Here is a 17,569-nt window from a genome sequence, read left to right on the forward strand (position 1 = left end):
TATATATGCTACAGAAGAAAATATTTCATAAAATAGTTAGGGCCCTTACCATTAGGAGTTACAGAAATGTGTAGTTGTTGGTTATAGAGATGATAGTTGATGCACACTGTAGACCTTAAACCTTAAATAGTTAATAAGCCCAGTTATCTATCTTTGTCACGAAGAGAAAAGAAGAAGGCAAAAAAGACTTAAGGAAATTTTAGACTTTATCAAAATAGTGAATTAATTGGATTGATTGACCTGGATTAAAGGCACTTTATTAACTTTTACTAACCATCCTCAGTTTATTGAATCTTGTTACTCTAGTGTGACCCTTCTGAAGTTTATTCTCTCTATACATATCAGGTCCCTTACCACAATAATAGGAGCAGTGCTATCTATGTATTGAGTACTATATAAATGTTTCTGGAATTATTTGGTCTTGTTGCAAATTACTTGTGACTTCTGAGAAACAGAACCGATAGGATGTATGTATATAGGAAGAGATTTATTATGAGGAATTGACTCATGCAATTCTGGGGGCTGACAGTTCCCAGTATCTGCAGTCAGCAAGTTGGAAACTGAGGAGCACCAGTGGTGTAGTTCCAGTCCAAACGCTGGTGGGCTGAAGACCCCAGAAGAGCCAGTGTTTCATTTGGAGTCTGAAGGCAGGAAAAGAAACCAATGTCCCAGTTCAAGACAGTCAGGCAGGAAGAATCCCTCTTATGTGCAAGAAGGTAGGCTTTTTCATTCAATTGAGGCCTTCAACTGATTGGATGAGAACCACACACATTTGAGAGATTGATCTGCTTAATACAGAGTCTATAGATTCCAATGTTAATCTCATCTAAAACACTCTGACAGACACACCCAAAATATATTTGACCAAATGCCTGAACACTTCATAGCCTACTCAAAGTGACACATAAAATTAACTGTCGCAAATTTTTAAATAATACACAAATAAATGGATTTTTCCATTAGTGATAATGATGGTCTCTGGGGAGGCAGGAGAAATGAGTATAATAAAGAAGACTTCAACTTACCTGAAAGATTTTATTTCTTCTGAAGAAGAAATAATATAAATGGAAGATGTTTTAAGTTTGTATTTATTGATTTTGAGAGGTAGAGGGCACAGGCATGAGTTGGGGAGAGGCAGAGAGAGAGAGAATTCCAAGCAAACTCCACTCTAAGCCCCATGCAGGGCTCAGTATCAAAAACCGTGAGATCATAACCTGAGCTGAAATCAAGAGTCAGATGCTCAACTGACTGAGCAGCAGGTGCCCCAAGGGTTTTTTTTTAAAATGATTTAATATGTAGTAACCTTTAAGAAAGATATAGAAAAAATTTAAGTGAAAAAATCTACCCGTAATGCCACTATTCAGCAGTAAACTATTAAGACATTTTGATGTTGTTTCTTATAATTATATATCTCTGGAGGTTATTATTTTTTACTAATACTAAGAATAATTATAGGCAATTTTATTGCATTCTTATAGAGGATATGGCATTTTATAATAAATGTTCATGATTCTCATTAACTCTCACAATAATCATATAAGGAAGATTCTTTTCCTACTTAACTTTATTATTCAGAATGAAGACTTGAGAGTTAATAACTTTTCAAAATTCACATATTCAGAATGAAGACTTGAGAGTTAATAACTTTTCAAAATTCACATAATTAGTAAGCAGGACATTTGGAATTTAGACCCCAAATTATTTTATTTTGGAGACGAAATTCTTAATTATGTTGCAGAGGTACAAATTTTGGATCATACCATGGTATAATTTATCTCGTGCTTTATTTTTACTTAATCGGAGCATAAGTGTCTTATAATGTGATGACATATTCTTTGTAAATATGATTTTTAAAGCATTTATCCTCATTTTTCTCCTTGATGTTTGGTGTTACTTCTGATCTATTGTTATAGACTATTTATGTGCTTCTGTACTGTTTATGATCCCTTCTATATTTTACCATATAATCCATGGTTAATTTGTTGCATCTTCTTTATATCTTTGATAAGCATTTGGAATAATAACACCAGCTTTAAATTCTATTTCCTTTGAATTTTAACTCTTTGAGATGAAGACTTTTGCTTTTTTAAAACTATTCTCTTTATCTTCCTCAATTTCATTCCTTATTATAATTTAGGATTTCTGACTAGGCATAGTATTTTGAATAATTATTCAGGAGGTCTTTTTATAGCAGGTTTTGACATGAATAGCTAGTTTATTGATCATAATATTTTCTTTTTGACCTGAATCAGTGCTTCACTAGTTGTATTACTTAGTATTCAAACTTCAACTCCTCATTGTTTAATTATTAATTTTCAATGATATGTAGGAGAAAGTATTTCTTACATACTTTTTTAAGAAGAGTCCAATATTATATACTGTGGAGTTCTTTCTGTGTGTTTTCTAAATAGGCCTTCTTTGCATTTATATGTGATTAACAATCCTTCTGAATATTAATTCTTGGCCACACAAAAATTTTCTTCAAAATTCTAGAAATACTATTTAATTAAATTTAATAAATACTATTTAATTTATTCTGGGATAATATATTTGAGAGTACACATATGACTTTTGCTTCTCTGAGCAAGCTTTTTTTCATTATTAGTGGGATTGTTAAAGTGCCTATAAGACAGTTCTTGTAGAACATAATTATATGAAGTATATTTTCTTTGAGTCATCGGGTGGTTTTCCTTCCTCTGTTCTATGATATTATTTTGTAATTTCTATTTTGTTGTTATTTATATATCAGAAAAGAAGAGATCCATCAAGACCCATAATTTGTCAAAAGACTGGGATTAAGCATTGCTTAATGCAGATTTCCTAATTCAATTTTTAGTGTCTACCACAGTTTCATCTAAAATTATTTTTCTGGTATAAAATTAGGTATTTTACTATCCCAGCTGAATAAATCTCAAACTTTGAGTGGATGAAACGTGCGTGTATGCATGTGTACACACACACACACACACACACACACACACACACACACACACAGTAACCTTTATGGAGCTCTACCAAGTCTCATCCTACCCTTGATCTACCCCTAGATTTCCTCTTAAAGATGGAAGGTAACAGTGTAAGTGTCTCCTGTAAGCAAAGACTTTATAGTCAGTACTATGGAAGCAAATGGTGTCTCTTTATCTACAGGTAAAAACAGGTTTGGGGCACCTGGGTGGCTCAGTTGGTTAAGCCTCTGATCCATGATTTCAGCTCAAGTCATGTCTCACAGTTTGTGAAATGGAGCCCTGCATTGGGCCTGGCACTCATAGTGCAGAGCCTGCTTGGGGCTTTCTCTCTCCCTCCTTCTCTCTCTGCCTCTTCCCACACCCTCAAAATAAATAAATAAACATTTAAAAAAAGACAGTTTTATTCCATTTTTAGTGATATGAATTACAGAAGCTTTCGGCTGAATATTTAAATCCATTCCTATTGGTCTTGCAAAATTCCCTTATGACAGTGTCAAATTATCTTACGTTTTCAGGGATCCTGTGAGTTTTTGTCCTTATCTTTTCATAGTGCAAAGTTGGAGGGAGGGCAAATACATCAGATACTAATATCTAGGTAGAATTTTAAGCTTGAAATGTTCTAATTAGTTCTTTAATTTTAGTTGTGTGAATCATAATTATCTGGGTCATTGGCTTCCAAATTATCTTTTCTATTTCCTTCATTCTATGCCCCACTAAAAACTTAAGGCTTCCTTATGAGTTGGCATATCTATACCTATTTAAATAGAAAAAATACTAACCATTGGAGATCTCTGTGTAAGTAAAAACTGGGGGACTTCGGCTTGTAAGGGAACATTGTACACAATGTTGGTCATGCAATTATGTTAGGAAATTTGTTATCATGACTGGACACGTGATTATCCATATGGTGAAATATAGGAATGTTTCTATGACTATGGGTGTCTTTCTCATCTCTACAATTAGTTGATGATATAACTCCACTGTAATAAAAGGGCATAAGAAAGAAAATTATTTTTTCTATACTGGTTAGACTAAATGATGTTAAATCAACAAAACCATGCGACTCGCTCTTTGGCAATTTGTTGTCACATTTGACTATTTAAAACTTTACTATATCTCTAATGTGGCATTCAACTTGCCTCGGTTTCTTTCAATGTAATGGGAAAAATCAGAATTAGCCATAAAATAATTCGTGTCTCACACAGAACTCAAAGTATGTTTATATAAATTACTCCATTTCTCATTCATTTAATGGCAAAGGTTTTTAGAGGATACGTTAGCCTTAGTTTTCAGATGAGGAAATTCAAGTGCAATAGAAGTAAAAATAGAGTTCATGGTTGCAGAGTATGGTATAAAACAAATAAGAGTGTGTCACTAATATCTCATTAATGCTGATTCCTCTGAGCTTCTAATCTAGTTCAGACTAGATTACAGTTTTATGAACTGATCTCAACTGGATTAACTCTGTAATCAGAGTTAACAAAATATATATTGCAGCCATTGAGACATGATTGTTCTGGTTCCAGTCATCCTCATTGAATTGACACCAAATGAACAAAAACCCACTGGCAGTTTGTCAGGCCAGAATTAAACACCAATGGGTGTTTCTCAATGAATTTGCAGCATAAGGCTCTGCCAGAAGAGGCATTCACCCAGCAGAAAACTATTGGCATGCTACATGATTGATTAAGGATGAATTCTAATTCCATGCCTGGAAGGAATCAAGAATGAGAGTAGGCTGGTCTCTTTGTGAATCTTGTGTGGCATGGACAAATCCTCTCACAGTTAGAAATGAGGCCTCGTCATTTGTAGGAAAGTGGATGGACCTCAAGGGTGTCATGCTAAGCGAAATAAGTCAGGCAGAGAAAGACAGATACCATACATTTGCACTCATAGGTCTAACAGGAGAACAGGAGAAACCTAATGGAGGACCAGGGGGAGGGGAAGAGGGAAAGAGAGCTGGGGAGAGAGAGGGACACAAAACTTGAGAGACTATTGAATGCTGAAAACGAACTGAGGCTTGAAGGGGGAGGGAGGAAAAGAGGTGGTGGTGATGGAGGAGGGCACTTGTGAGGAAGAGCACTGGGTGTTGTATGGAAACTAATTTGACAATAAGCTACTTAAAAAAAAAAAAAGAAATGAGACCTCATGTCACATAGAAACCTGGAATGGACTGCCCTGGAGAAACATTTGTAAATCCAGTTGATCAATTATCAAGTGAGGTTTTGAGGGTTTTTTTTAAAAAAATTTATTTGATGCTTTGTTGGGGAAAACACTACATACAAACTTAATAAATGAGAACATGAATAATCCCAAGAGGTAAGCGTCTGAGGGAAAAAAAAAAAAAGACAGTCACTAATTTTTTTTCTGATAGCAGGATATTTTTGCCTAGAGTAATAAGACAGTAATTTTTTAAATTCTTTTTTTCATGGTCTAAAAGAAAAGACAGGATTTTCCAGTTTGCTTTACTCCTAAGAGAGCAACTTAAACATATTGATCATCCAAGGGTAGCATCGCACAATTATATGTCAGTGGTACTCTGTGACCTTCTTTACCTTGTGGCACACCAGATATATTCTTCTGTCAAAAACAGTGCTCCACTATGGCTAAGCCATTTATCTGTTCAGCTGTGACAAGCCTTATGTTCTAGGATATATGCAATCCAATGTGTAGTAAAAAGTTTAAGGCAGTAAAAAGTTTAGAAGCCCCATCCAGATGAATATTTATGGCCTTCTGTGCATAGGAACTCACAGAAGATTATGTACCACTTAGGTTGGCTGCTCAGAAGACCACTCTATCTAATGAAAGGTCATCCTGCTATGATCTAAAGGAGAAAATTCAAAACCCATAGCAGCATTATTTGTACTGCCTTCCTATATAGGCAAGCTTATATAAAGGCATCAAAAACACTACAACTTCAAGTGTTCTGTTAGATCTTTTTGTCTCCCTGCTCAAAAGGCATAGTTAGAAATTCTCTCAAAATACAAAGGCAAACAATTTGTTAAGTAAATATGTTGTATTGTGAGATATATAGAGACAATAGGAAAACTTTATTTTTTGTAAAGTTATCATTATTTTGATACAGTCAACAACAAAACATTAGTTGACAGAAGAGACAATATTACTTTAGATATATTATCAGACTGGGATTGAAAAGAAGAATCAAGTTAGAAACCCAGATACTTGTTCATGGGCACCATAGCTTATGAAACCAAGGTTAGGAACATATGTATTAAGTTCAGTTGCTGAGCTGAGATCCAAATCTGAGATGATTCCAAATTAAAATAAAATAAGCCAGTTTATTAGTAGGGCTTCTCCTTTTACTTCCTTATGATCTGGATATTTACTCCAGTCATCCCCAGTTTTTACTGGGAAGTATTTCTACAGTGCATATTTTCCTTTGTAGTGTATGGAAGGGTCATGCAGGGATCTTCTAATTTCAATGTTTTAACAGCAGATATCATAGGATGTATGAGACTTGATAATTCCTTCCAGGAATGTTATGATTTGGGTCATTTTAGTTTTAATCCTGGTTAAATTAAAGGATTATTTATTCCTATGTCAATTTTCTGGTGAGATCATGTTGTAATGTTTTTATAAGACATGACCCTAGGGGTAGAATGACAGTGTCCAAGTACTGTTTGTACTGTGAATTTGAAAACTGATGCAAAGCACAGCTCTAAGCAAAGCTCGCATTTCTAGCACTTGTTAATATGCTTAAAACAATGTATATCTCTGCCCAATCACACAAGTGCTGTATAGGTTCAGTCACATTAAACATAGAAAAGATTGGCATTCATGGAGCTTTTTCTATATGTTCACTGTTTTGATGTGGGGGGAACTTTATCACTCCCTCTTTCTGTTTACCTACACATAGATCTTTTTCTCTTCAATTACATCCACTTCATCCAAGATCTTGGATGAGGGTAGAAGATTATTAGTTTTTGAGCCACTTGAAGGGAAATTGTTTTCCTGAAGTATTTGTACAATCCCCAGAGATAGAATTCCTCTCTTAAATAAGGCTGTGACATAGGATCAGCAGTCTCTGCTAATTCCAGTAATTTAGGCAGCAAGTGTTTTTTAACATCTACTCTATGCCTGGTTCTATTCTAGGTTAATACCTCTGTACTGTATGTGACATTGTCCTTCTTACATTCAGGAATTTCAAATGGAAAATTAGATGTATAAAAAATTAATTATAAAATGACTCCATTTAGACTACTAATCTTACTTTTTCTAGATGCTGTTGGCTCTCTTATGTGATGACAAATATACTTGCTTCATCATCTCACTGATTCTTACAAAATAGTTGGATTGCCTGGGCATCAGTTAGGCCACCCAATTCCACAGAGTTAGGTCAATGCTGGGAAAAATAAGATCATGGTTTTTGAAAGTCTCAGATGTCATCATATCCAAATTATCACCTATCGCAGTGATCTTTGTTTAATTTTTAAAAGTTTATTTTTGAGAGAGAAGGAAGGGGAGAGAGAGAGAAAAAGAGCCAGAGAGAGAGAGAGAGAGAGAGAGTCGTGAGTTGGGGGTGGGGTGGCAGAGAGACAGGGAGACCTAGAATCTGAAGCAGGCTCCAGGCTGTGACCTGTCAGCACAGAGCCCGACACAGGGCTCCAACTCATAAGCGGTCAGAACATGACCTGAGCCAAAGTCAGACACTCAACCAACTGAGCCACCCAGGCACCTCTAAATGTTTCCTTGATGATGGGTATTGTTAGCTCAAAAATGATCTGTCTTCTCTCATTACAAATCATGCCCATTCCCAATCCATAGGACTCGTATGGTTCTGTGTGGCCCAGAAACTACTGACATGTAAGTACTGGTTAATCCGGAAGCCTTAGGTAGGACTAGAAAAAGATAATGGTGTCATATACTCAGCATACTTTTCATATTTTTATGTTTTTTATTTATTTTTAAGAGACAGAGAGAGACAGTGTGAGCAGGGGAGGGTCAGAGAGAGAAGGAGTCACAGGATCTGAAGACAGCCTCCAGGCTCTGAGCTGTCAGCACAGAGCCCGACATGGAGCTCGAAACCCATGACCATGAGATCATGACCTGAGCCAAAGCCGGACCCTTAACCAACTGAGCCACCCAGGCCCCCAACTCAGTATTTTTAAAATATTTATTATTATGTCAAAAATTCTGAAGGTTCTGAGATTTTTACCCTAGGCAACCTAACATATGACCCTTTCAAAGCTTCATAGATTCTGACAGAAGACCCACAACTCCTGAATCAGATACAGAAGATTTTCTTAGTCATGTCACAGCAGGCAGCATGAGTTTCCGGTTCATACTCTTCTCCTTGCGCCACCCACTCCCAAATCATGTGGAGGGCAATGCACAGGAAGGCCTATGTGAAGGCTACGCACACAGTGAATTTGTATTTACACTGAAGAACTCTAAGGTTGAGTCTGCTAAAAATAATCTGCCCAAACTCTGCCCCTAAGGGAGGTATTATCTTTACTATTATGGCCAGGAAAACAAACAAACAAACATGGTCTCTGCTCAGAAGGTGGCATTATCTCTGTTTTCCAAGGCTGTTAGCTACATAAGCATCCTTGAAAAAAAATCCAGAATAAAAACTGACATAAGAAGTCTAGAAATGCCATGGAGAAACACCTCTTGTTCAACAGATGATAGGCCCTGCAAGTGGACTTGCAGACACACTTTAAAATGTCAAAGACATTTGGATATATTTCATTATATCTGTCCTTTCACACATAAGCAATACCTAACTGCTAGTACAAATGATAATGATATAGAGTAATGGCATTGAGGTAGATCAGTAGCAGCAGTAAATATAAAAAGATGAAATTATCTCAGGAGGTTGGCTCTATTGTTTTCCAAACAATTGTTCTCAACCTGTCATGATAAGTGGAAAGAAAACTTTGGTCATTGTCATCATGTATTTTTGAAAAGTGCCTCTTTGTATTTGCAAATAGCCTTTAAAAACAACCAACCATCACACATATTTGAAACCGTGTTAAAAACATGTTTGGAAATTTTGCCTATTTTCATCCATTCCATTATGATCTAAATATCACTTAAAAATATTTAAAATATAAACAGACTTAAAGGCCTTATTTCAATTGATTGTGTTAAAGAACATTTAGTTTAAAAATATTAATGTGGGAGAGGGTAGTTTGTCTTTCCCTACACACCTTGCTCTTTAATATAAATGTAATTGTTCAGTAGCAGCTATAATTTCACCCTTCTATGTGTATATCCTTGATCATTTCTTAAAACTTTCAGTTGGGTTTATTTGATCAAATAACTTTGTGAAAGCCAGGCTTTTTAAATTGGTGGGATTTTATCAGAAAAAAAGATAGTTTCTGGGGTTTTCTAGTCCTCAAGCTATGAAACAGCTAAATTGATGTAATATATCAGAGAAGCCAACTATAGAGAGACTGCAGAAAATCTTAAAGCTGAACTTAAGATTGGAAGGTAGCTGATTGTATCTCAAATGAGGTTTCTTATTTGACTGGATTTTTTTTTTTAACTGAGAGGTTGTTGACCATGAGGTCTAATCATTATAGAATAGAAATTAATCAAACTCCTCTTCATTAAATGCCCAGTTCTACACTGGGCTTATATGTAGTCAAAGAAGAAATTATAACACCTTCAAAGATCTTAGGGTCCAACTGAGCAAACTTGAGACTCAAAGTGAGGAAAGTTTACATGTTATCAGTGATCGATTCTAGAGATTTTGAGAGGAAAGTTCTATTGTAGAAAAGGCCAGACATATCCCACTGTACTTCCACTTTGCTTTGGTTACTGTCCTCACAACCAGTTGCTGCTCTAAAAAGACATCCTATGCTTCAGTGGGAGAACCAATGATTTGCCCTCTGGATTTATATTGTTGTCCGGAGCTTGTTCTGTATAGACAACAATTTACATTCTTTTTAACTTTCAAGTGACCTTATAGAAATGACATCATTAGAGAAATTGCTGCTTCATCATTTTGTTATTGAAAAGGATTAGAATTAAAAAGAGAGGCTTGAACCCACAAACTGTGAGTTTATGACTAAGCCAAAATCTGACTCCCAACCAAATGAGCCACCCAGGCTCCCCTAACACTTACAACTTGTGCATGAATCTCAACTGAATTCCTAATCTCTGATTAGAGAACATGGAATACAGAGATAAAATACTGCATTAAATCTGCATGTATAATGAGATAATTTTGATTAATTTAATACTTCCATGAACACTAACCAGACCTGAGTTTTTCGTCTCACTTCCACACCACCAAAGTAAATATGATGATCACTGCTGTGCTATTGCCTTGTCTTTTCACTTTGACTAATTTGGGGTGCATATATCTATAAATTGAAGGTAGTAAAATTTTTTGCCATACCTACCCTATCAAGGGTCATGATGATAATTGAGGTTATGTAAAACTACACGCTTAACTTGAATATGAGGTGCTACTATGTTATTATTGTTATTACTTATTATTTTGGTGACAGTTGCTTAAAATAAATCTTTGAAATTCTTAGTAATTATTTCCTAAAAAATGTACATTTTTCTTATTTTTAGAGATGGTTGTCACTGCAATGTTAAGATGTCTTTACATTTTCGATAAAATAAAATGAATCAATACTTTTGTTTTTAAAATGTTTATATTGTAACGAACTGAACATAGCTAGTATTATTCATATGCCTTTGATTTTTTTTTAACCCTAGTTAATCCTGGAGAAGTCTTGCCTCACATATGCAGAGCTGGAGAGTTCCGCTGTAAAAACAGACACTGTATACAAGCTCGCTGGAAATGTGATGGTGATGATGACTGTCTAGATGGAAGTGATGAAGATGCAGTAAATTGCTGTATGTTCTCTTTCAAGTAACATTATATTTTCCTGACTCTTTGAGCATGTGAACTATCAAAGCAGTTTGTGAAAAATCTAAAAATATATTTGATAAAAATTGAGCTCATTTTTCCCCCTTAGTCATCCTTTTGTACAGAGAGTAGACTTTAGATTTGTCTTCTTGCATGGGTCTAAAGCACTATTTTTCTCATCTTTTTCCATCTTTAACATCATTGTAACCAAAAAGGAATCCAGAAGTCCGTTCCTTCCCTGTTTTGAACCGTCAGTGCCACCACACCACTGTTAGAAGGTTGTTTTAGGAGATCCTTTTGGATCTCTGAATTCAAAGTTGTGGAAAATCAATTTAAACTCCCTCAAGTCAGAATTATTCATACAGAAGGTCATGATCTACTCCATTGCCCCTTGGCGGCAGAGCCTTGAAGAAGATCCAAGGACACAGACGTGGTTTTGGAACATGTCATTACCTAACTTCACTGGCTCAGTACATGGCAGGAGACACATATGGGGCACTCAGATAAAAATTCAAGGCTTGATTTTTCTCCCCTTTGGCTTCTATTTAGCTTTTTATTAATATCATTCCCACAGTAGAAATAATTTCATGTTTCCAGTCAGGATAAGGAATTGTCCCACGTATGTGGAGGGAAAACACTTTGAGAAACACATTAAGTAATGTATTGACAATATATTTGATTAGAGTCATTCTGGAGTGGCTTTGAGATATATACAAGTTTATACAGGGAGAGAGGGATGTGATGTATATATATGTATCTTTAGTCTTTTAATTTGACCTAGATAAATTATTTTAAGAAGAAAATTTTTTCCCTTTCAATTGGTGACATTTTCCAGGGTAAAATGCCTGAACTAATTGAGTTAATAGTCCATTTTCTTTTTTTTCTTTTTCTTCTATTTTCCTTTTTTTTTTTAATTTTTTAATTTATTTTTGAGAGACAGATAGAGACAGTGTGAGCAGAGGAGGGTCAGAGAGAGAGGGACACACAGAATCGGAAGCAGGTTCTAGGCTCTGAGCTAGCGGTCAGCACAGAGTCAGAGGCAGGACTCAAACCCAGGAACCGTGAGATTATGACCTGAGCTGAAGCCGTACACTTAACCGACTGAGCCACCCAGGCACCCTTCTTCTGTTTTTCTTAACCAAAATTACAAAAATAAGTTTTTAAAGATCTTTTGTTAAGAATTGACAGAATTGATCTGGGCATCCATCTATGCCACTATCTGCATTTGGGGACAAAACCCAAGTATATGAGCTTTAAAAAAATATATTTCAAGTTGTGTATAAATACATAATACAGAAATTGTAATTAATACATAAATTGAATACTACTTTCCCTGAATTTCCAAACATGGACTCTGACTTCAACATTATGTGCTTTATATTTTCAACCTTATGATATCTATATTATAAAATGTGAATCCATAAATAACATATTACATACTAAATTTATATAATTATACAAAAGCTTCAGAGTGAGAGGAACATTTCATCTAAGGAAAAGGTGTTTTTTCTCTACTTTTGACATGAATGATGTAGTATTTATTGATCAAATTGATTGCCTCCTTCCTTCTGACTCACAGTGTTTATTCATGGCTTTAGTGAATGCTCCGTGCGTATCAACTTTCAGCGTAGTCAGAGAGCACCTAGACAGAACACAAGTATTTCATTACGATTTTCATGAGGTAGTCCTTTAGGTCCATGCTTCCCTCTGCATGACTGTTCTTTTCACCAAATCACAAACTCATTTCCTCTTAATTATAGTGGTAAAATTCCTAGTCAGGATTTTTTTTCTTGATTATTTTCATAACTTTCTATACCACCAACCAAGCCTACACTGTGGGCTTTTCCTGCAGTGCTTTACTTCACATAGAGTCTATATTCAACTCTAAATAATTAATTTTTCATCTTTACCACCTCTCAATCTTCACTGGCTAAACTATAAATTAGTCTCCTATCCTAGATTAACTCAGCAAGTGCCCTGCTATTATTCCTACTGCTATTGCTCCCTTAATTAAAGCCCACTTTCCATACTGCTTCCTGAGTTACCAGTATTTATAGAATGAAAGCTAATCTCATTATTTCAGTAAATCCATAACCAACAAAAAATCAACTGACTCATATATAAAGTGCTTCATGTTATGACTCATGTTTACATTTTCAGCCTGACATGCCTATAAGGCATACACTTACCTTCTTTGTTATTACCAAGTTGAACTACAACTAGATCTTTAAAAATTTCCTGTTTCTCTCCTCTCTAACACTGTGTAATCTATGGAAATAGTTTTCCATTGCCTTTATAGGGAAGTCTCTTGTGAACATCAAAATATCATTTTCTTTATGTAGCCCAGGTGGAGTTAAATATTTCATGTGCATTTCTTTATCATGGTAGATACCAAACAGTATTGCACTTACCAAAAGTATATGCAATTATATTCACCTCTTATATGCATCTAAGAGGTGAATATCTTTACGAGGAGACACAATATGTGGTAGCTTCTTTGTAGTCTCAGAGTCTAACACAACACCTCGCACATGGAGAATGATCACTAAACAAATGGGGCAATGGAGAACTAAACAACTCTGGCCACCTTCCAGCGAGATGGTATTTTTCTAAACCTGCAGTGATTCAGAGCAGCATTTTAATCCTGAGATTCCATGGTTAATATTCCAGCACTGAGTAATTTATTTCAGAGAATTATTTATATTTTAAATACTCATAAGATTTGACTTTGAATTGTTATCATTCTACTTTCTATCGTTTAGCTTCTCAATTCCAAATCACAGGACTTGAGTTGTATTTATGCCTCCTTTTTGAACTTTGATTTACATCATTGATGAAAACTGCAAAGGTCCTTGATCAAGCTTCACTGAAGTATTTTTGCATAATCTTGGTACTTTAAAATGTTGACCCTCTAACATATTGAATGACTTTTATTCTTATGAGCAACTATTCTCCTTCAACTCCCTGAAGTGAGTAAAATATGTTTATCATGCTCAAATTCCAGGAAACATAAGGCTTTCTCCCCTATTTTTTTCCACTATGCATGAATAAAAACTTTCTAAAAAGGTGATAAAACCACTTTCTCACCTAAGGTACTTTCAAAAAACAGTGTTTTGTAGAAACTGGCTAGAAAGGCATACATTTGCTATGCAACAGCATGATAAAATTGCTATTTTTCAAATTCTAAGTAAAACTAATACCAAAATTTATTTTTATCATACAGAAGTGTAACTAGTGGGTACAAGGAAAATTACTTCAAAAAGAATGTGAAGTGTTGAAACAAATACTGAGGAGCATGCCAATTCAGTTAGGAGTTTAGCCTCCAGGATGCAGGGAAAATAATCACAGAAAGTTAACTTTCAGATGGCCTCCTGCTGTGCTTAGATATTGGAGGTTTAATCCTTAGCTGTGCACAGCTTTCCGTATGAGGATTGGCCTTGTCCTCAGTATATTTTGCAGATGCATGTTTATTTTTTTGTACTAGGGATAAAAACTCATGACAGTCATTTTTGTTATTAAAATTATGCAGGATCTCATATTTAGCATCAACTTCAAGTCACAAGTGATGCATTTTTTTTCCTTCCAGTCTTCAGAAACATTGGACAAAGCATAACAAACTTAGGCTTATTTAATATTTCAAAAAGTACTGAATGGGTGTGTAGCTTAAGAAAATGTATGTTTAATTTATGATTGAATTATTTGTTATATATTTTTATGTGTCATGTTAAAATTTGAGGTATTTTAAATGTTCTTGGTAAAAATTCTGAAATTGAGTCACTTGTGATAAGGGATGGGAAAAAAACTTAGTGACATAGTTGATTTTAGTGAAGACATGAAAAAAATAATATATTCTCTTTTATTTGACTTAATTTCTTGGTGTCTTCTATAAAAGTATTATATTTTAACACAGCCTAGAATATTAACACCTTCTATAAAATATGAAACCATGAAAGCAGCTTTGGCATTTATTATACTATAATATATTTACTGTGACTTCTCTGTAACTATAACTTAAAATAATCATAGTTTTGTCCAATTTTAAATTATTAAACTTGCTTCTTCTCTTCCTCTACCCCTCCTACCTTTCCCAGTCAATCATAGCTGTCCTGATGATCAGTTTAAATGCAAAAATAATCGCTGTATCCCCAAGAGATGGCTCTGTGATGGAGCTAATGACTGTGGAAGCAACGAAGATGAATCCAATCAAACATGTGCAGGTAAAGGTTTACTTGAATATAAACATAGATGCCTTCCAAAGTTAGTCTCCACAAAAATCCAGATCAATACTTTGAACTAAGTTGAACCTTCCTAGAGCTGATGATCTGATTATTGTCATAGTAAATGAATTCAGAGTTGGATGCTAGAATACAAATTAACTTTTACTTAATTCTTGGGCATGACTCTGCTTTCCAAAGTAATTTGGCACTTTATCTATCCATATGGGTTGATTAACAATACACTACTTGGACAAGACTTATCTCTGCTAAATCTTAATTGGCATTGGAGGTTGAGGTTTATTAGCATGCTGTGATGATGTAGGCGCTGTGATGATGTAGGCCATCTCACAAGGAGAACTCTGTGTGTGTGTGTGTGTGTGTGTGTGTGTGTTTTGGTTTAGTTTGTTTTACATTGAAAAAATAATCTATTTTATTCAGTCTGCTGTAGAATACCTCTATAAATAGTTTTCTGTTCCTGGCATATGGTTTATGTGGGGTAAGGTTTTTTTTTTTTTCATAAAGTTCCAAATTCATGAAACGTATTTATATTTCCATAAATTTATCCCATTGTAATAAATCTGTCAGTCCCTAATCAGATTCTCTTTGAATGAGAATATATAGCTTGTGGTACAGGTTACAATATACTGTCAGAAAGGTCATGATTAGTCAGATAAGTGTTGAAAAGTAATATTGACTAGCAGCAGCCCAAAGCCACTTTTTAAATAATGAAAAGTACTGTATTTGATGACTCGTACTGATGCGACTGGTAAAAATTGTTTTTTTCCCCCAATCATTACATACTGCAATGTCAAAATGTATCAACCCTTCCCCTTCTCTATTTGCCAAAATAAGTCTCACTAAATAAAAATCATTATAAGGTATTAGTGAAAATTGTAGAGGCAGCATATAGAGAAAAGACCCAGAGCTCTACTCTGGGTTGGGCACTGGTTTTCTCTTGGAAAGGCTTGTACTTTTGTGAATTGCAATTTCCCTGTAGATTTCTTCTCTCCAAGAGTATGAACTAACTAGAAAATATTTCCTTAACAGATTTTCATCATTTACTAAACAACAATGAAAGAGCAAAACAGTTGCCATTTCAGAATCCTAACCTGCATCTTATATTCAGTTCTTTTCCATAGTTACATATTGCTGAGGGTCCTTGGGCTATTCCTTGTCCCTATCATCTCTGCTCTAGTATATTAGAGTGACTGATTATTTTCAAGATATTTTGTGGGTCATGTAAGGCTGTTTTACAAAGGACCACCTAATCAAAAGGAACCCCTCAAGACCATCTAGTGCTAGTCTGTCTCTCTCTCCCTTTGAGTCCATTCATTTAATAGGCAAGGCATGGGAGAAAGGACTTGCCTTAACTCACATCACTGGTAAGAATTTAGGGGAAACTCTATGATTTATTCTCCAAGACCAATATCTTGTTATCAAACTATATTATCCTGAGTATCAGTTAGAATTTTAGGTATCATTAATTTAGTTTTGACCAGATTGTTCTTACAATTATGACTATAATTTAGAATAAAGCATCTAAGTTAGTGCAATTTTATTGTTTTTTTAAGGCTAGGTTTAATTCTGAGACTATGTTTCATTACATCCTAAAGAGATAGGTCTGTTTTCACCTTAGAAGAAAAGGCATCGATGACTCAATTCATAATACCCTGTCTTTTTCATTTCTATTAGACTTTTAAAATCTTCTAGTTTCCACATGATCTTTAAAGGAACATTTGGGATTGACTAGCTACTTATAATAGTTGTCAGGTCCTGCCCCGGCCAGCAGGGCGGTAAATCCTTGTGGGTTCATTCCTGATGGAGGGAGAGAGAAATAGGGCAGGAAGCGGGAGCACAGAGAGTAAGGACACAACACACGGTTTCTGATCTAGCCTCTTCTTTATTCAGAAAAAAACGTATCTTATAAAGGTTTCAAGGCGGGGAAACAAGGCAGCTGACCTAGGTCAGTTGCTAGGAAACAGGGTTAAGGGATTAAAGCTAGGGTAAAGAAGGAAATTAAAATTTTTAGTACAACACGTGAAGGGCCGATACCACCCTGCCTGTAAGCAATTGCTCTTTGTTCTTCTGGCTTCTCCTCTGACAGGGAGAGCCACTCCCCTGCCTATTTTTGTAACTCCCCTCAGGGAGTGACATTTCCGGCTAGTAAATGGCCAAGCAGCTGAATCTTTGCAGCTTCCCACAGGTCCTCCCTTTTTTTCCAAGTTTAAAAAGGGCTTCTTCCAGAATATGATAGTATGGGCAAGGAAAGGACTGTGCCTGTCTTAGGTTGGAGGCCTGCCAATCCTTCTTACTCATCATGGGCACACCCAGAAGCCTGTGTCTGAGTAGCCTGTCTTAGGTTGATAGGATGGTAAGGCCTCTCTTACCTGTCATTAGCTAGCCAGCCCCGTGCCTCTTGCCAGAATATAGCTTTTCCATCGGCCTCCTGATCGGCCATATCGAGCTTAATATAATGGACCTGGGTAGGCTGCACCTATTTGCTGCCTTAGGAGAGCCATGACCTTATTGAATAG

General features: G+C 35.5%; 1 protein-coding gene across 1 annotated transcript in view; it reads left to right on the top strand.

Annotated features, from left to right (window-relative positions):
• LRP1B (LDL receptor related protein 1B) overlaps positions 1-17,569 on the top strand; it is a 1,807,041-nt gene that overhangs the window by 1,085,637 nt on the left and 703,835 nt on the right. Inside the window, exons 16-17 of the mRNA XM_029933319.1 lie at positions 10,665-10,805; positions 14,910-15,035. Of these exons, the coding sequence (XP_029789179.1) occupies positions 10,665-10,805; positions 14,910-15,035 (267 nt within the window). The remainder of the gene's footprint in view (positions 1-10,664; positions 10,806-14,909; positions 15,036-17,569) is intronic.

Source organism: Suricata suricatta, chromosome 3 (genome assembly GCF_006229205.1).
Source record: "Suricata suricatta isolate VVHF042 chromosome 3, meerkat_22Aug2017_6uvM2_HiC, whole genome shotgun sequence".
NCBI lineage: Eukaryota > Metazoa > Chordata > Mammalia > Carnivora > Herpestidae > Suricata > Suricata suricatta.